At 34.8% G+C, this 20653-nt stretch overlaps 2 protein-coding genes across 8 annotated transcripts in view; one reads left to right on the plus strand and one right to left on the minus strand.

Moving 5' to 3' along the window:
* LOC121296784 (lipopolysaccharide-responsive and beige-like anchor protein) overlaps positions 1 to 20653 on the plus strand; it is a 295937-nt gene that overhangs the window by 146435 nt on the left and 128849 nt on the right. For all 7 annotated transcript variants that reach the window (XM_041222596.1, XM_041222620.1, XM_041222603.1 and 4 more), the window contains 2 exons: positions 756 to 902; positions 4137 to 4273. In XM_041222596.1, coding sequence (XP_041078530.1) covers positions 756 to 902; positions 4137 to 4273 — 284 coding nt within the window. The remainder of the gene's footprint in view (positions 1 to 755; positions 903 to 4136; positions 4274 to 20653) is intronic.
* LOC121296808 (protein mab-21-like 2) lies at positions 4774 to 9284 on the minus strand. The gene has a single exon (XM_041222633.1). The coding sequence runs from the start codon at positions 8314 to 8316 to the stop codon at positions 7237 to 7239; it is 1080 nt and encodes a 359-aa protein (XP_041078567.1). The 5' UTR covers positions 8317 to 9284; the 3' UTR covers positions 4774 to 7236.

Raw genomic sequence — 20653 nt, forward strand, 5'->3', positions numbered from 1 at the left:
TAAACGGTATTTAAAATAGTAGTTGATTTGCTAATATAGATAAAATCAATTTTGTAATAAACGCAACGCATTATTGCCTTTTAGTTAATTGAAATGCAATTTAAAAAAAAAAAAAAAAAAAAAAAAAAAAACGTTATGAAGAGATAGTTACCTCAGAGAGGCAATATAGCATTTTTTGGTAAGCCTGATTGATAAGAAAGGTTTGCTGTATTGATTTCAGCACCATGCTGAATTACTTTTGACGCTACATATATGCCTTTTAAACCCGCCATCCTCAAACAATTAAGCTATACAATAACTATTATTTCTATTTCCATTGGTATAAACAATTAACATTGCATTCCAAATGCATAAGCGCAGTAAAAGCACAGTACAAAATAAGTTTTTAGAAAGCAAAATGTCTTTAATATTGCCTTTGATGCCAAAAATAAATGGTAAGTCAAAGTTTTGGGGGAACAGCCAATAATAACCCATCACAATTGTTGATCAGACTTCTTTTCTTTTTATTAATAAGAGTTCGTTTAATTAAATACTTTAATTGTTTTACTATGATTATTTAAAAAAAAAACTGCTTATTGTTTTTGTATGTAGACATCTTTATGATGTACGGTATTTTTTTAAGTATTTTTTAATTTTTTTAGATAGATTATTTTGTGCCTTTTTGTTACTTACCTGATGTGGAGGATTGTGTATATTTGTAAAGCGCGCTAGGTGTACAGTATGTGGCTGCAGAAGGTGATGTTTTGCTATTGCAGCTGCCGAGGAAGATGTCCTGGTGAAAGGGAAGCAGTCGATCAGAAGCCAAGCTTTGGGGAATCAAAATTCAGAAAACGAGATACTTCTGGACGGGGACGATGACGCCCTATCATCCTTGGAGGATAAAGAATTGGAAAACTTAACCGGTAAAGCAATAGCTCCTTTCCCTTACAGTATTCAAAATAAGATAAAAGATCATTTGGCCTGCTGCTGCTCATAGCGTCTCTCTTTTGCCAGCTGAGCAGCTATTGGGTTAAAACGGCTAATTAAGGGATCACCTTCCAAGCATCGACATGAGCGCTGACTTTCTTTAGATCAACTTACCATTTAACGTACTAAGAGAATTGCGCAATATTTCTGTTAGTATTGCGTAACTACATGCAAGACCACGGGCCTTGTCATTGTCATTCTTTTTTGGATATATATATATATATATATATATATATATATATATATATATATATATATATATATATATATATATATATATATATATATAGTGTGTGTGTGTGTGTATATATATATATATATATATATATATATATATACACACACACACACACATATATATATATATATATATATATATATATATATATATATATATATATATATATATATATATATATATATATGTGTGTGTGTGTGTGTGTGTGTGTGTGTGTGTATATGCAGTTTCCTGAAAAGTATAGCCTATTTGTGTGCACTCCATAATCGGAGTATAAGTGTGCAAAATGTGATTAATACGGTTGCTAATAGTTAAAGAACAATACCTTGTGCATCACACAATAAACATACATTTGATTTGTGTGACTTTTACCAACAAAAAAAAAATCTAATTGTAAACGTAATAACAACAACAATGTATACAATCTAACTATGCACACCTGCTTTAACTCGAGTCATACAAGTAAGAAATTGAGTGTGTCCTACTGAGACAAACCAACAACTCTGTTGGCATAGAGTGGAGGAAAAACATTTTGCTACGTTCATCGTCAAGTGAAGCTGTATCATTCTAAAGATCTTTGATTTGCATTATGTACATTTGTGTACGTTTTTCCAGTGCTGATGTCAGCTTTAATAGTATTTGAGCACACACTGACCTCTCATAGGAAAGTTTAAAACATTAATATATAATGTACACCAATAAAGACAACGCCTGTGGATACATGATATTTTCCTGCAAATTCCACAGTGCACTGTCTATCCTGCATTTTCCTTACAATAATACACATTATTACATTATAATATTAAATGTGAAATTAAATAATCTACAACACAGCAATCGTTTTTAAATTAGTATTGTGTGTGTGTGTATATATATATATATATATATATATATATATATATATATATATATATATATATATATATATATATATATATAGTTTTTTTTAAGCCGTCCATATGGTTCCTTCGACGTTGCCTTAAGATAAAATGGTGAATGCTTTATTTAGTCGGTCATTGCAAACCTCGTGTGTCTTTAGAGCTGTCGCAGATCCACATGTAATCTCTCAACGCCAAATAAATGATCCTTCTCAAAGCTTGGTCGTCTGCATTTATTCGAAAAGAAGTGCACGTCTTCTATAAAATTAAATACATACCTATAAATGTAAGTTTTATAAAACCTGAATGGAGCAATGTGAATAATTTAGAAAACACGTTGCACTTGGCTCCTCAGTGAATTAATTTAGAATACAGGGAAAGCATCCCACAAAGCAGATCGTTAGGGTAATGTCAGTCTCAACTTTTTAAATGCCGTATCCAAAAGGCCCTACTAATAATATTAAACTGTAATAGATGTGCGCGAGGAGGAATACGCCTAATCCTCACTAATAAAGTGGTGCAGTTCAGAAATGAAGTGGAAATTGTCAGGGGTCTCCAGTAGGACGCCGAACGTCCCGACTCCTGCAGCTGTCTGCTCCGGGTGTAATTGAATGTCTGAGAGTGATTGAAAAAATGTTTTTTCTCCTCTGGATTACATGCTAATGTACAGAGGGCAAAGGGAGAGCAGAAGAACATATAGCTGCTTATTTCATCAATTTGTGAAGTGAGCTTGGGGAAATCAAAGCAGTTCTGCTGCTATCAGATGCCCATCTGCAAGTACAATGTATTTGTACATTGGGGATAGAGGGCATAGCTCGCCACGAGTCCCCCCAGTCCCCTCTCATTGTCATACTGGCATGCATTAAGATTGATGAGAGATTAAACACCAGCACCCACCCTGCAATCAATGGAAATGACAATTCATTTGAATTTTTTGGTCGCAATTACTTGGTCATCGATTACTGGACGCGTGCACCTAATTTGGGGGGACCTGAATAGACGCGTTTCAATTCAATTAACCAAAAAAATAATAAATAAATAAATAAAATAAAATTTAAAAACGTTTTTAATGGTCACATGTGTCATACACCAGTATTTAATAAACCGATGTTTATATTTGTACACATATATGTATTTATATTAAACTAAATTCACATTTAGATAGAAAGAGGAAACATTTGTAGATCTACACATTTGTAGATTTGCTGAGTAAAACATGATGTATTGTTATATGACACGAAACCTGCACATTGCGTTTCAATTGGACTTTTCCACGTCGAGTTGTCGCTTGTCTGCCTTCTGCAATAGTAGTTGTGTTGGATCGTAATCTGTGATAACCCGGTCTGCATGATGTGAGTGTATCAATACAAAATCATTCAGATGGAAAGAACCCCCTGCAGCTGTTTATTCGCATTGCAAATAGAAAATAGCAATGTGAAATGCGTAAATAGGTGCATACACAGATGGGTATCGTGCTAATTTTTTAAGTTTGACCTGTTTAAGATTTAATTCTAGAGTATGTTAAGAGGCGTCGCGGTTGCTTAGAAATTCTTCTAAATCACTGGAGATTTACAGCGGGACGATTTAAATAGGCCACGTCATTCGACTTTAAACTAATCGACGTTTATCCCACACAGCACAAAAAAATAAAAAAATAAAAATAAATTTTATATATATATATATATATATATATATATATATATATATATATATATATATATATATATATATATAATATATTATATATATATATATATATATAATATATATTAGACAAATATAGGATAGATGACTAAATCAAGGTATACATATGAACATCATACTCATCACAAACATTTATTATTATTATTATGTCATTATTAGCCTAACGGGAAAGAGAGTAATAACACTAAGAACCCTAAATATATAATAATATATATATATATATATATATATATATATATATATATATATATATATATATATATATATATATATATATATACAAAAAAAAAAAAAAAACACATGTGTTTTTATGTTACTATTGCAGTTGTTCTCTTGTTGGCTGTTTTCAGGTCCAGTAAACCTGAGCACTGGAGCCCAGCTGGTTGCTCCAGCTGTAGTGGTTAAAGGGACCTTGTCCATCACGGCTTCTGAACTTTACTTCGAAGTAGATGAAGAGGAGCCCAGCTTTAAGAAAATCGATCCAAAGGTAAGAGAGGGTTTTAACTCATTGATCTAACCCGCAGACAACGTGTCATAGAGTTGTCTTTTCTAAAACAGGCATTTCCAAATGAATAATAATGGCTATTATATACGCTGCCCCTTTTTAGAAAACGTTTTAAAGCTGATCTGTGCCACTGACTGCCAGTGAATGCGGTCGATTGTTGGCGGTCTATCGTTTGTTTTTACCAGCTAATGTTATTTTCCCGGACAACAATTTGTTTACGTGTTCAAAATATGTATTTTTTACGTATGGTCGAGGTGTATTTAGTAAGCCCCCTTATAATAATGTGCAACGTCGTAGAAATGATACTTGCATAAGCTACAGTAGGAAACTGTTTTGTCCTGAAGTTTTTTTTTTAATGTATCACCCCCACCCCCTCACCCTGTAATAAAACAAAACATAGTACGTAATTCACTTAAAAAAAGTTTTTGCAAACGTTGAAATTGACTAAAAAGCCGTTTGTAATCTGAACGAAAGAAAAGTGTGGCGTACAGATTGATGTTTGATTTGTTTGTAAATGTTGGAAAATTATAAAGGAGGATTAAAACCTTGAACTTCATAATTATTACAGAATATATCAACAAATATTTATAGACTTCAGACTCCTTTTTTCTTAGCCTTGGTATTTAGTTTTAGGTCTGTATAGCAGACCTAAAATAAAACCGTCTATCACCGAGCAGATTTGTTTTGTGTGTGTAAAATAATACATTTTTAAAATGTGTAATTCATTGTTGGACTCGTGTGATATTTTAATAAGTTCGGTGTGTGTGTCTTTTTTTTTTTTGGCATAGTTTTTAATATTTACTGAAATATATTTTGGAATATTTTGTTACAACTCAATGACCTATTCTGCAATACATTCTTAATTTGTTAAATTGGTAAACTGTTTTTAAAAAGGAGATTATGCTAGTAAAAGAAACATTTAAAATAAGGCCCTGTTTTAGAGATGAATTTATTTAGCACTATAACCAGGAAGTAGTGTATAATGTCTGCAGTGTCTTGTTTAATATGTATTTATTTTTTTGCAGCAGACATTATCTTAAACTAATACGTCATTAAAACATCAGACGCAGCGCTTGGCACACTAAATAACTAACGCTTAAATAATTTACTGTTTTAATACAATCAGAACATACACAGTTAAACATGTTTTAATTATTATAGGTAATGTAATTATGGAAGTATGTAGAAATTTACTGTGGATAATTTCTGATTAGACTCTGAAGCATGATTTAGTGGGGAAATATGCTTATTGCTTGTGATCCCAGCGTCCTTTTATTCTGCGAGTCTTCACCCAAAGCGGTGAAAGAAGAATGACATAAATATAAAAAGTTGGTATTTGTTTTTAAAAGATTATAGGCAGATGTATGCAAGATACACAATGTGGTGTTGATATATTTTCCACAGCACGTGAGGCTGCCTATAGGGATGGTGTTTTAATTCAGTTACTTTTCTATGCTTGTTAAATTTAGCTGACGTGTAAAGCTTGTGGAACCAAAACATCCTGACACGGTTTTAGCATGCTCTCAAAATAAAGATCTTAACCGATAGCGAGATAAGGTTACTCACTTACTCACAATTTTGCATTATTGCACAGTACCAAAAACGTCGACTTCCTCGTGGTTAAATGGAGAAAAACAATTCTGTAATTTGCTGATTTAAAGTTAATATTTGAATATTTGATCAGTAAACAATTTACAGGAACGTAAAATAACAATTTAACTTATAACAATTAATGCATTGGTCATTGCATACAGTATCAAAACCCTAATTCTAGACCTTGGCGACCCAGCTCTTCGGGCCTACTTCACACAGCCTATATTTCCCAAACTTACCAAAGACAACCAGTAAGTAAGTGATCGTTGTGGAGTTTTAATAATGATATGCCTACCGCTTTGTGTGTTTTATTTAATGTATCTTTAGACAACCTAAACATGATCTGACATTATTCTGTCATATCTGTTATTCTGTACCTAACAAGTAATGGTAAAATAAGCACTATATTGTAAGTGTCTTACATTATTTAATCAAACATGTCAATATGTTACTAGTTAACGCAACTAAGTACCTATCATCATTTTACTGTTTTGTCTCCTTATGAATCTAAGCATATATTAACTTGACTCGAAATAAAAGTAAAAAATCCTAAGCACTGGATCGCAGCTATGTATTTTAATGTGTTGTTATCCGAGTCTCTTTATAAATTACTAAAGCAATATTTGTACTTTTTAATGTTTTATGTGAAAACGTGAAACATAAACAATTGTTGATATTTTATACTGCGCCTAGATATTAATTGTTTATCGCCTACACATGACCTAATTTTGTTCTGAATAAAAATGCGTTTCATTTATAGAGCTTATACAGGCCTAACACACGTCTCCAAAACCAGTGTTATTAATTTGTTTTTATTTTCTGTGTTATACGGTCCAACTTATTTTTCTTTACAATTCTTGGTTCATAGTATAAATATACAAGACGTTCGGTATTTAGTTCTATGGCTAAAAATTTTAGATTGCTTAACATTGCGTCTATCAAAAAAAAAAAAAAAAAATTGTAGAAACCAAGATTAACCCATGACCATATTGTTAACATTTCTTATTAAACACAAAGCCAATATTAAGGTAATTCCATTTTATTACTGTTATACATTTCAATTTTGAGGGCATATAATCAAAATCTGAACTTGGCACTCTTTACATTTAACATCAGAATTTATTTATTTATTTTTTTTTTGCATTAAAAGAATTTGTGTATATATATTTAAATAAAAGTTCCTTCACTTTGTGAAAACATTCAAAACAAAAAGGACGACATTTAGTTGAAAATGTACCTTCATTGCTTCTTTTGTACAAAGTCTTTTTTCACATTACTTGGAGAAAAGGGGGTCCACTTTAGTTCACTTGTAGTGAAGTGATCACGATTGTTCTTTAATAATAATAATTGCTCTATAGTTTGTCCAGGCTTTTTGCATTCGTAAGGATTTCTCTTGCTAGTCTCCAGGTCTGTTTTGCAGCAGCTTCAAGGGCTGAATGGGGCTTTCCTTGAAAAAGATCTAAGTTTGGTAGGAAGTAATGAGGGCATCTGCGACACTGCAAACACGAGATGAGCTGAAGGAGGATTCCATTTAATCGGTCTCCGAGACACGATTCGTCCCAATCCGTTTCTCTGGGGTGTTTCTCGCATTCGTAAAGAAGCAGGGTTTTCATGTGATAGTTGTAAAGAGGTTGCCCTGGTAATTCAAGGTGCCGATCACGCAAAGTCTTGAGGACGGAGAGGCATTTCTTTCTGCAGCCACCCATCAGGAGTCTGTTTTCAGCTTCTCCGAACTGCAAGACCCAGGCATCGCTCTCAGCTGAGCTCTGTTTGCCGGTTAACGAATAGCACTCTTTAGAGAGAAGATTGAAGCCTTCGGCTTTTACTTCGGCTACCCTGTTGGGACCTGGCCACGGGATATGAGGCATTGGCCACTGGGCAGCACTTCTAGGCCAGATGCCGGTGCATTTGAAGGCTGGCGTGATCTGGACTACGTATCTCTCACGGATCCTCAGTTTTACTTCACTGGTGTCTGCAACCATCTTGACAACATCTCTATAGCTGCATTTGTCTACTGCTTGAGCCACCAGTGTCTGAAACCTTGACCTGATCTTCCGGGCAGATAAATAGCCAGAGGCTGTGATAAACTCTACCCAAAGAGACATGCTTCTTTTGCGTCCATCGCTGAGTTTTAATACTGCGCAACCAGGCAACGACCCGTCGTCCACAAAGTTGAAAACCCCCATCTGGTTCAGGTAAAGCACTACCTCGAATTCGTTAGGGGAAATAACCTCCATCCCTTCATAGCGTGCTTCAATTTCGCTCAAGGAGCTGATGAAACGGGGCTCCTGCACTTCTACCTCCTTTAGGACGTCTGATACCACCTTGCACACCTCTCTGATGGTCTTGGCTATGGCGGCTTTCCGCGTCTGGCATCTCTCGTTATAATATTTGTTGAGCTGATAAACGAGTTTTGCTTGGGCAGCTATCATGTTTGGGCAAAGGTCCGGGTTGTACACCGGTGATTCGCAGTACGTTGATGGATCCAATGCTTACCGGTTAAGCCAGAGGCAAGCACTTAAAAAAAAAAAAAAAAAAAAAAAAAAAAAACAATCACAAAAAAAGTAACTTTGTGATCTACGGTGAAGGGTCTTCAGAAGCATCAACCACCAACAGTAGAAATCGGGCTAGGATATTAGTAAAAACCGAGCAGTTCAGTCCATTTAAACAGCAAATCAGAATGAGTGAACGTGAAAGAGTTTGAAAATGTGTTGTCCGTCCTCCTGACGAAAAGCTGTCTATGATCTTATGTTTTTTTTGTCTGTGTAACTGCTCCTTGTAACACTGTCTGCTGTGCTGCCCAGACTCAGTTGGGAGTGCTGCAGTTGTTTAGTTTATGAATGGTCCCCAAGCTGGAGTGAAGGGGGCTGGGCTTTACATCCTGCAATCACAGACCGAGCTGTCAGGTAAACACCCAATCAGGCTTTCAACCAACAAGCACATTGGACAGGAAAAACACTTTCCCCTGAAACATCCATTGCAAGGCAACAGCACGGCTAGGTTTTAAAGAGGGTGGAATTATTTACAGCTACCCAGTTCACTATACTGTAGACGTATAAATAAAATAAAAATAAAACATTCAACGGGTCATTGTGGTACAACTAGTGTATTAGCAAGTAAGAAACGCGTTTGGAGTATAGTTGTTTTGTAATTGCATTTATGCTGTGTAGTTTTTACAAAATGAAAACAAAACCAAAAAAAAAAAAAAAAAAAAAAAAAAAATGCCGCGTTATAGAAAGTGCTAAAATCGTGATGTACATTTAAGGCAAGTTGTGTTTTTTGTTTTGTTTTTGTTTTTTTGAGTATATTTTAGTTTTACACGCAGATTGAAACAAATAATTTTAAACGGTTCTGTCTTATTATGTGCTTATTATGTTACTAATTCAGTGCAACATCATTTTGGGATAAAAAAAAAAAAATATAGGGAACAATAAAAACAAATCTGGTTTTCTTAGCGCTTTAAGTAAAGTATATATATATATATATATATATATATATATATATATATATATATATATATATATATATATATATATATATATATATATATATATATATATTCTGAATAGGAAAAGCCGAGGCTTATTTTCTGGAATGTATCCTTATATTCACAAAATGTTTTCTATACCGTTTTAAATGTGTTATCTTGGTGGTTTTTTGTTGTCGTTTGTTTTATATCTATTCCTATTTGTGTATGTTATTAACCAGAATATAAATATATCGTATTAAAATATGCAGTTACTAAAGTTCAGTAACCAGTTGTAATTGGTTCGTCAGTGTAAATATTAAGTTATTATTTAATATAAAAAATACCAGAATACCAAAACCTTGTGTCTAGGTTATATACTTGTCTTCATTTTATCAGTAAAAATAATAGCCTATATCATATATCCATCAACTTGCTCGTATTGCATCTTTGTATTTGTAAGTTAATTTGCTATTTTGTGCTGTTTGTCTTCTGTTATGTTCTGCAAGATTACAATTTAAAGATCTCTATTATAGACTCATACTGAGTTTAAGCATGTTTGTTACATTGAACTAGCAAAATCGTTGCGTGAAAAACAAACGAAGCCATATCGGTCTAGTTTCATTTTAATGGTCTTGAGTATTTATAGCTTAGGTCACTGTTTTTTTTTAAAAAAAATACATATAACGACAGTCGACTATATTAGTAAATGTAAATTAGTGACAACTGTGTTCCCTCGCCTCTGTTTTAATTACCAAACGTGTGTTTAATCAGATGCGGATTCTCCCTGGTTATGAGTTGCTAAGACTGGGAATACAGATACAACCGGCAGCACCTAGCAGCTCTGTTCCTCTTAATTTGGTCGGTTACCTGCTGAGACAAAATAAACCAGAACAATAAATGTTGCGCTCTGTCCTTATCTGTTGGGTACATCTTGGAAACGAGTAGCTAACATACAAGTAGCCCGCTGGAACCCGCTGATTTATCTTTTGTTTCACCATTCATTCATTCATTCATTCATTCATTACACAGACACACACACACACACATACACACAGACAAACGCGTTGGTGTTAATTGAGATGTTTATTGAACACAAGGCACCCTGTTCTATGTTTGTTGTTGTATTCGGTGTTTATATCTTGGTAGGCGGGAAGTCAGCGCTACTGTTTCAGGTTTTAATAGACCGAACAACCCCGCAGTCTATGGACCAGCGAAACAAGAGTCGAGTGTGGATGGCTCATGCAACTGACGCGTGTGCTGAACATACCTACAACGAAGAATGATAAAATAATCGCACCTTTTTTTTTTGTTTGTTTGTTTTTCTCCGAAAAATAGGCTGTCTCATTTTCACAAAAATGCAATAATAATCATCGTTTGTTGATTTAGGGTTTATCTGTTTATATTACGGGACGTCAGTAAACATTTAACGTGGTTATAGCCTATTGTGCTTTTAGTATGTGGAGGGTAGTAATACAATCTAATGCATATTTATTTAATCCAAAATTATTTACATAGACGATTGTCAAAATAAATGCGTTTGTAACTCTTACAATATAAAAGTGCAATTTAAATACTTTTGAAATGAACGAGTGCAGTGGAGGTCGTAGCATTGCCGGTAAACGGATTGCAAGGCAGTGTGTTCCAGTAACATTGTGTTTATCTGTAACGGAACTTCTCGGCATTAATAATTTAAAGAGACAACATCAGAGGTTGTAATTGAAGACCCCTTATCACCTCTAACTTCATGTTTGGTTTTGTAATAGCCTATAGTATTGTGGGGAGGCGGATAGACTCGGTTTAAGTTAGATACTGTATTTTGTGCAAGAATGATGAAGTAAAAAGAGCTTCGTTCAATGAAAAGCACTTGAAGCCCTTGGACCCACTTTATCTATTTTCACTCCTCAAAACCTCTAATCGTACTTGAGTTAATGAGGCGGTCTGGTAGCACTTGGCAATAAATTCATTAGGGAGGTTGTTGGACATTCCCTTAACTAAAACACAGCGTGTTTGTTTGGTCAAGTCTCGGTAACAAGCCAATTAGTAGGCTATATCGTTTTTTACTAGCCAACCTACTAGATTAAAAAAAAAAAAAAAAAAAAAAATCGCAAAGAAAATATTGACAGTATTGTATATTTTTCAAATAATATAATAATTTCTAAATAAATGTAGCCTATAGTACAGTTGCTATAATTCATAGCCTGTATATTACAGGATATATTAAAAAAAAAAAAAAAAAAAAAAAAAAAAAAAAAAAAAAAAAAAAAAAAACGTTAATGTGATATTAAGCATAGTCGCCTAGAGTCTGGATTCTTCAATATTTAAATATGATATTAGTTAAATATTTTACTTAAACTGTCCAGTAAACATTTACAGGATGCAAGCATTTTGCATCAGGTGTGTGTCAATAAGGCCTTCGATTATTATTATTATCATTATTATTTAGGGTTATTTTTTAGAAAGGTGTTCCAGTTGTTATGTTGTGTATTAATTACTTTAGTGTGACTGCAGATTATCAAGTGTGTGCCTTTTACACAGTTCAGTTGTTTGAATTTACACTATGTACAGAAAGGAAGTTGCTTGTCAGACCTAACTCTAAATAAGCATCTAAATAAAGTAGCATTTCACCTTGCAGCTGTCTTGAATTAGCCTACTAAGGTAGTTGTTTTGGATGCATGCATTTTAAGCTACTTTCACTAATTGATCAAATAAAGGAGTCATTTTCAGGTTACTGGAATGTGAAAATAAGTGTCAGTCAGTTGTAATTTAAAGACTAAGTAGCTACAACTGTTTAAAAAGCGTACCTGTAATTTTACTTTACATTAACATGCTGACAACTTTTTACACTGATCTTGAAACTAACTTTCACAGCTCTTTTCAAAATGGCCGCTGTAAAAATGGGGTTTGAGATCTGTCGTCTAAATCAGAGCTCTGTCTCCCAATCCTGGTCCAGGAGGACCCCTATGTCTGCTGGTTTTCATTTCAAGTTCTTAATTACTTAATTGAACCCTTAATTGAACTATCCATTAGCTTAATTAGATCTTTTTAATTGTTCTCGGTCCCTAAAAAGTTGCAGATTTCAAGTTACTTATAAAATTGTATAGTTAACTAACTTGAAATCTCCAACGGTTTCAAAACTGAGAACAATTAAAAAGGTCCAATTAAGTGCTCTGGCTTTTCTATGCCTTACTACGTCACGGATAGTTATTGCTGTGTTACATGCTTGATAAAGTGGGCAATAATCCTTACACTATCAGGGCACTAGAGCAGCCATTTTAAAAAGAGCTTTGAAACAAAATTTAAAAGCTATAAGTGTAAAAAGTTAGGATGTTAACAATGAAAAGAAAAATGACAGGTATGTTATTTAAACACTTGTAGCAACACGTGGGGATGTATAGCTGTTTTTCAGAACCCCGCTAATCGCTCCAAGAACAAAAAGAGATCACAGTAAAGCAAAATGGAAGCCTGCATACACCAAAGATTCCTTAAGTCATGTCTTCAACATTCTATAAACGCTATGTTTCCATTTATAGAAATACCGTATGGGAAAATAGCTTTTGCCCATTCCCTGTCATTTCCATTCTTGCACTGGTGATGAAGCTCAAAATGCTGCAGGGAAAGAGTAGATTTGAAAATGAATGATTCAATGGTATATGTTGTGTTTGCTTTGTATAAAGCCATTAGTAAATGCTTCTGCGAGTCTGACAGCTGTAATCTTATTTACGTTAACAGATAAATTATGCTGAATCTTAATTCTTGTTGGGGTTGTCCTGTTAAATTTCAGTCATGCAGTTAGTTCAGTCTCCTTTTGCTGAATTAATGCCAGGAGTTGAAGTAACTTCAACAAAAAAGTTTGTGTCTATCTAAAAAAAAAAAAAAAAAAAAAAAAAAAGGCATGAATTGTCGACTGATGGAAGTTCATTGCACGTGGTGTTTTTTTTGTGTGACTAAAACTATGTTAGACAAATTTGGCTGGTGGTGTTGGTGTTTTGTAATGGAACTGTATCCTGTTAAGACCGCCCATGCAGCGTTTGACAAGCTGCACAAAATGTGGGTTTATCAGCCGAGATGATTATTGGTTGTTAGTTGCGTTGGAAATTAATTCTATCCTGTGGTTAGTAGTAGTATTTAGTAAAGCCAGCCAAGCAGAATTTGACATGCTGCACAAACTGTGACAATAAGCGGGTTTGTGAGATGATATTAAGAGAGGTAATTTCTCAAAGAAATGTGGTGCATGGTGAGTGGTTTTGAAAAATAAAGGGGGAATGAAATTAAGCGAGGCCATATAAAACTGGTTCATCTATGTTTGTTTTCTAATTTTGTTTAAGTTTTACAGATTGAGGCAAAATAGTTGTACAAAAGTGAAGAGGCTTGCTATTGCAAAAGCTAAGCCAAGAGGTTTTCCATCTGTTTAATGGCCTACTATTAAGAAGGCTAGAATCAAAGTTGACAAATGTATTGTTGTTTTTCTTGGATATTTACATCGTTGCAAAATGCTTTATATTTTAAAATTAATTGGGTTTGCAGGCATTTTGTACTTTTTTGCAGTCCTCATTAAGTTGTCAGTAAAACCACAAATGTAGCTGCCAGCAGTCAGATGGGTAAACTGTGTAATAGCAGGTGTAATAATTTAGCAGAATTGCTCACATTTCAGAGTTGTCCTTCAGAGTTGCACTTGATTTCTTTGGACTGCTAAGTGGAGAGTGTACACTATTTAAGGGAAAACGACAACATTATGCAGCATTACTGAGATATTTTGTTACATTTAAAATTCAGAGTTTTATTTTTAAATGGAATTGCAGATTTAGAATAGTGTTATGCTATTTTCCAGAATAATGTGCCTGTGTAAAGGTAGTTTGTTACTCCTAGAACCCTATAGGTGTTATAAAATGTTAGTGCTAAAACTGTCCATTTTGTTTATAGCCGGCTGTTTTTCCAGGACAGCACATTTTTTTGATTATTGATTCTAAAATGAAGGCGGTACTATGGTTTGCTACTCTTGTGTATTATGATAGCAAAACACTACTTAGTTTAGGTGGAATAGCAGGGGAGCAAGAATAGCAATTAGAAACAACAAAGTGGAGAGAAAGAGAAGTCAACAATGCTGCATTCCTTTTATGCTACCTGTTAATAAATGAATCTGCCCTTTTGATGATTTTGTTGTTGGCATCTGCACAGGGTGTACTATACGAGGTGCTATACACCCTACAAGAGGTGGATATTGAGTGGGGGTGAGAATAAGCTTGTATCTTACAGCACTCTGTTCTTTAATTCTCATTTTGCTATATATTATAAAATACAAGATTATTGCTAATCTTCAGCTTATACAAGCCATCTGAATTATCTTATCCAAAGAACATTGAAATAGCTGTATCACATCAGTATAGTCTGCTCCATGTAATGCAGCCTTTAAATGTTCAGTAGCAGATATTGTCGATTGTTGGGTGAAAGTATTTGTTTTATTTTATTGCAGTGGGTTCAGTCTATTTAATGTTTACAGAAGTGTCACAACAGATTAAGAAAGAAAATGTGGGCTACAAAGACAACTCTAATGTTACATTTATTTAAATGGATTTATTGTTAGTGCTGGGACAAACACGGGATTTTCATGTTCGCATATTCGCTCATAATTAAAATATTCGTTTGTTTTCAAAAAGTAATAAAAGCCACTATATTGCTCAGAATGCAGGCAGAGACCGCATAGCAGCAGGGGGCGTGGCCCGGATATCACAGGAGTAAATATCACAGGAATAAAGCATATGTTGTGTAGGACTTACTTTACCCCAGTGAATTAACTACAAAACAATGGATAGCAAATATCAGTTCAAGTTAAACGTTGTTTTGTTTATTTCCAAAATAAATAGTACACTGCATTTCAGAGGTCACATTTACGCAGAAGTGTGTCTTATATACATAGGACATTTGAATTTTAAAAATAACAGCAGTGTTTCTAAAACACAGATGTAAAAGACAACAGATCCCCTTTTCATCCCTATCCAATAATTTTGTTTATATTACAAAGTAGTTTTATGCAATACCACGGGTAAAAATGGTTCCACTGCTCCCTGCATCCTCTTTTTTTTTAAAACAAACAAACAAACAGTGGTTTCAGTATCCCATGTAGCACTGTGCACGCCCCTGTTATTAAAGCATCTTACCTGTTTGGACTCAGCCAAGAATTTGAACACGTAAAACACATGCTCAAAAATCATGGTTTTACCGCCATGGATGATGCCTGCAGGGTTTTTATTGAGAACTATTCCGACATCTTTCCTGCTTTTGCAAAACTTGCAGCAATTGAAATTATGACACCTGTATCTTGTGTACCAGCAGAACAGGGTTTTAGCTGAGTGTCAGAACAGAGTGCAGACCAGCAAACACTTACTTATTTACATGAGGATCATCTAAAACATGACAATTTCAATGGAAGCTCCTGAGAATTATTAAGACTTTGATTTGGAAAGAGCACAAGTCATTTTTTGACTTGGGTGCTAAAAGGAAAATTAAAGCCAGCACAATTTTATTAAATTTTTTTAATTCCTTGCTATTGCCGTTTCTTCACAGTAAACAGTGGCCATAGACACATTTTTGTAAAGTAATAACATGAGTTTTACTTGTGCCTTATTGTAACTGAATGAAACCAAACAAAACTGAAATTTAACTTTAAACACTTCAAATTAAACAAATGTGGAAATGGCGTTGAAAAATTATTCTGATGTTTTGGTTTTCGTTTATTACATTACACACAACAAAGTCGCAACAAAAAAAATATATAACGTACAATCTATATAAAAATCACTACACAACATTTACAGCAAGTTAGGCACTGTTTAAGTGAGGCATTTCAGAATGACCTGCTTGCCTTTTTTCTGTCATGAGATTTTCTGTCATGAGATTCTCATTCACGCTAAAGCACAATCCATAGATCGCTTTCCATAGAGAACATAAGAAAGTTTACAAACGAGAGGAGGCTATTTGGCCCATCTTGCTCTTTTGGTTGTTAGTAGCTTATTTATCCCAGAATCTCATCAAGCAGCTTCTTGAAGGATCCCAGGGTGTCAGCTTCAACAGCATTATTGGGGAGTTGGTTCCAGACCCTCACAATTCTCTGTGTAAAAAAGAGCACTATGCTTGCACAGGCATAATCTGGTCTGTTTACGTTTTGCTGTCTAAAACTTTTAAATAGAGGCTCAAGAGCTGCTGTGTTGATCCTGTGTTTTTTTTTTATATATTAATCTCGCATATAACACAGAGCTCTTTTTCATTTGCTACGTTTGAAACTGTAGCGCAACATTTGGCGACATAAGTGCAAGATATGTTTTTGTAATTTCTACCAAATACAAACATATTCATTCGGGTTTTTTTCCCAGCACTATTTATTATTGAGATTAAAAAGCGTTGCAACTGGTGTGATGTACCATTCTTTGTATATGAGTCACCCAGAGAAGGGCTGTGGACTATATCTGTTTATGGTGAATGTAGATGTTTTCTCAAATGTGTTATTCTAGAGCAGGGTCCAACCCTGGCCCTGGAGAGCCCCAGTCCTGAAGGTTTTATAGGTGTCTTTACGTCAAAAGTTCTGGAACACGTATTAATCCTGACTAATTAAGCCAATAGCTGTTTTGATTAATTAACTGAGAAATGGGTTGGAATGAAAACCAGAAGACCCGGTGGCTCTCTAGGACGAGGGTTAGAAACCTCTGTTCTAGAGGCATTTGGAGAAAAGTGTAACTATTGAAGCGGTCATCTCATAGCAACGTGAGTTTGAACCTTTCAGTTTATATTGCCTGTTAAATGTAGATTGAATAACTAAATTGCCATATAGTTTTATCAGCCTATTTGTATATTTGTTCCCTCCATGCAGATAATTGTTTGACTACTTCCTCCTCACATCATCAAAACAGTATTAAGTTACTGAAATTGACCCTCTGATTTAGCTTTTGTTCTTAATAGTACTGTAGGGTATTTGACAGGATGTAGATTCCTCACGCCAGCACAGTGCTCCTATCATGCATGCCTCTGTGCCCCTACCTGATTTAGTACAAGACTGAGTGTACGATTCAGAACTGTGCTTTCTGTATGCACATGTAATTGTATGCCGGAGTAAACCAGAATATGTAATAATACAAGGCTGGAAATAAGACTCTCATTACTGTGAGTTTAATGAGACACCTGAGCTCATTATCTATGAACCATGGTTAATCAAGCTCGTAGTAAAACCTGGAATGGGTGAAGCTGCTGTGCAATAAGAGTCTTATTTCCCTCCCTGTAATAGCAGCTTGTTTTAGGAATACTCTTTCTATATAAATAGGTTGATTCTTGTTTTCCTTACTAAATGCACACGAGTTTCCAGAATGGTTCAAACATTTAAAACATGCTCGTACGTCACAATTGTATACATGCTCAGAATTCTCACAATTTTAGCGTAATGTATAATAATCTTCTTGGCATCTCAGGAGATGAAGGCCGGGAAAATAATGGCTTCACAAAAGGGTAGAGTTTTTTGACTGGCGGGGTGATCTCGTCATATCTAAGGAATTTGTACCAAGTAAACACAGTCTGTTTTATTTTATAATGGATCTGTATGATCCTGAAAGCCTGTTGACTAGGAACTTGTGTAGGATACAAAAGATGTTGGTATTAAACATTGTCATTTTAAAATTTCTGTACTAAAATTCAGTTATCTGTGCTGTATTTTGCAATATAGTATAATGTCCTCCATGTTGTATTGTTTAGCTCTGTCATTAACAAGCTTTTCAATCTGAACTTTGAGTCCATTACAATGCACGTTTCTGCTGAACATCAGTGGAATGCTTTTTATCCTTTACAGTAGGTAAATGTTGCGCTGACTTCACTATCAATTTTGGGTTGGATCTTTGTGAATCTGTGCAAAGCTTAGCATAAGTACACACCAACCACTGGATAATTTCACAACACAGCGAGAACATTTTCAAAAGGGCTTTAAAAAAAAAAAAAGGATTTATTTCCTTCACAAAAAAGTTACTGTAATCGAAAGATTGCAAGCCATCTGTGACAGCTTATTAAAGTGATGTCTCGTGACAAAACCGATGAAAACTTTTGCAGCCATCTGAAGTAAGACTCGGATGCAAAACAGCTGCCTAGGCCTGTGGCTATCAAATATCTTTTTTCTTTCTGTTTCTTTTCGAGAAACATCCTCTGTTATCTGTAGATCCTAAAGAGCCTTTTTATTATTTTTTTTTAAATAATAAATAAGTAAAAAAAGTCATGCTGGAGACTAGTCTGTGGTTTGCAGTTAGAAATCTTTGATCTGTGTCTGTGTGACTGCTTCCCAATGATTCTCTTGCTGGGACTGGACACTGTCCATGCCCTTTCACCGTGTTATCTGATAAGCCCCCAAAAGGAGCTGACACATTTACCAGGTCCGCAGGGAGACTCATCCAAATACTTTTAAAAGCTGCCATTTATTATCACCTTTGCCTGGGATATGCCTGGCATTTTGTGGGAATTTTTGACTTGCCTTGCTAGACTGACAAAGCATAGTGTCTGTGTATTACTATGAATGTTACTTTCATTCATACAGTGTCAGCTTTTATATCTTTCTATCAGTGTTACTATGGGGCACTTAAGTGACTAATTATATTAATTTTGAAGGTAGGTATGTATTGGGGTTGAGACCAATGCTGTGCTTTCTTGCATTTAGCCTTTTCCAGCTGCTTTTTTCTTGCATTTGGAAATGACAAAGAGATCATGTCAATTGGTCCAAAACTAGTGATTGATGTATATTAATTAGTTTTGCGCTGAAAGGCAAGTTACAGGGAAGCTGTAACTGATTGTTGTCAGCTGGATTAATTCTTGTGGAATTAAAACAAAAAAAGTCCATGTTTTTAAACAAGCCAACATTGCCTTTTATATAAATATCTTCAATTTTTGTTTCTGCTTAGCAGGTGACGGGGCGTGATTGTTGGATCATCTGATCTCTCAAAACCACTTGTTCGCAAACAATATGTTCGAATTGAAATTTCGTGGAGAAAATATCGTTCTTGTACTTTTTTATTTGCAAATCACATTTTATTAACAAAAAAGAAGCATGAGAGTTGATCAGGTTCATCTGGCAGGGCATCAAATAGATTGAGATCTAGCCATTAGGATGGCAAAAGAAGAAATGTGCTCTTCAAATCAGCCCGACCCCATTTGTTGAGAGATAGGGGCAGTGTTTTTCTGCTATTCCCTATTCCCATCAGGAAATAACTGCATCTGGCATTCTGTTCAGGTATATCTGCCACGTAGCCAATGTCTGTGCAATCAAAAGATCTCAATTCACTTGAGGTGCCATGGATTAAATCTGACCCTTGTATGAGTAAGGACACCCCACCATCACACAGTCTGTTTAATGCCTTCAAAAAGAAACACAGACACTCCAACATCTTATGGTATTTTTGGTGCCTTCAAGTTGTTATGGCTGCATGGGATTACACAACTTGCTAATAATGATGACCACAGGGGTGATAATTGATTTGTAGGACAGTGCATATGCATAGCTGATGATGTCATGTTAGCAGATGTGCTGATTGTATATATTTAAAACATTATGAAAGGTAACTATTTATGCACAGCTGGTTGCTTTCCAAATCCCATGTGGGTATCCTGTTGCATCTCAATTGGAGTATAAGCTGATACTCAACCCTAAACTATGTATTATTATCCACTGCCATGGATGTATAGTACACGTGTTCTTCTCTATCTAACTAACGGTTAAGTGACTTGTATTGTATGCTATGCATGCATGATATATTGGGAAGTATTAATCAAATAGCAGGGATGGAAATTGCGTAGCAGTCAGAGCCACTACACATTTTACAAGTCACACCTCAGTAATGTTTATACAGGTGCCCAAGATCAATAAAGCTGGGACTTGGTACTGTTTACAGTCCATGAACAGTGTTTACAAGACATTTTTCTGCATGCTGTGAATATAGGGTGCTGAAACCTACTTTTTCATAATCTCAATAATTTATGGACATTGGTTACTCTGTAATTTGTGAAATTATGGATGAAAGGTAGGCATCTATTAAAAAGGGCATTCTTTAGCACAACCTATTAGTGTCATGCTTAGCCAGTTATAATGAAAAGGACATACTTTATTATATGTTGTTAAGAGTATGAAAATCTGGTGGTTAATGGAGGCACCCTCTCTGTCACTCTGCATGCAAGAAGCACTTATTTAATTGTGTGTGTGTAAATTCAGACCAAAATGTTTAGTTTATTGGCGGTTATAGCATTTTTTTTTTTTTATGTATTGTGCATGAGTACCAGCCTTGTAA

The sequence above is a fragment of the Polyodon spathula genome, chromosome 2 (assembly GCF_017654505.1).
Source record: "Polyodon spathula isolate WHYD16114869_AA chromosome 2, ASM1765450v1, whole genome shotgun sequence".
Lineage (NCBI taxonomy): Eukaryota > Metazoa > Chordata > Actinopteri > Acipenseriformes > Polyodontidae > Polyodon > Polyodon spathula.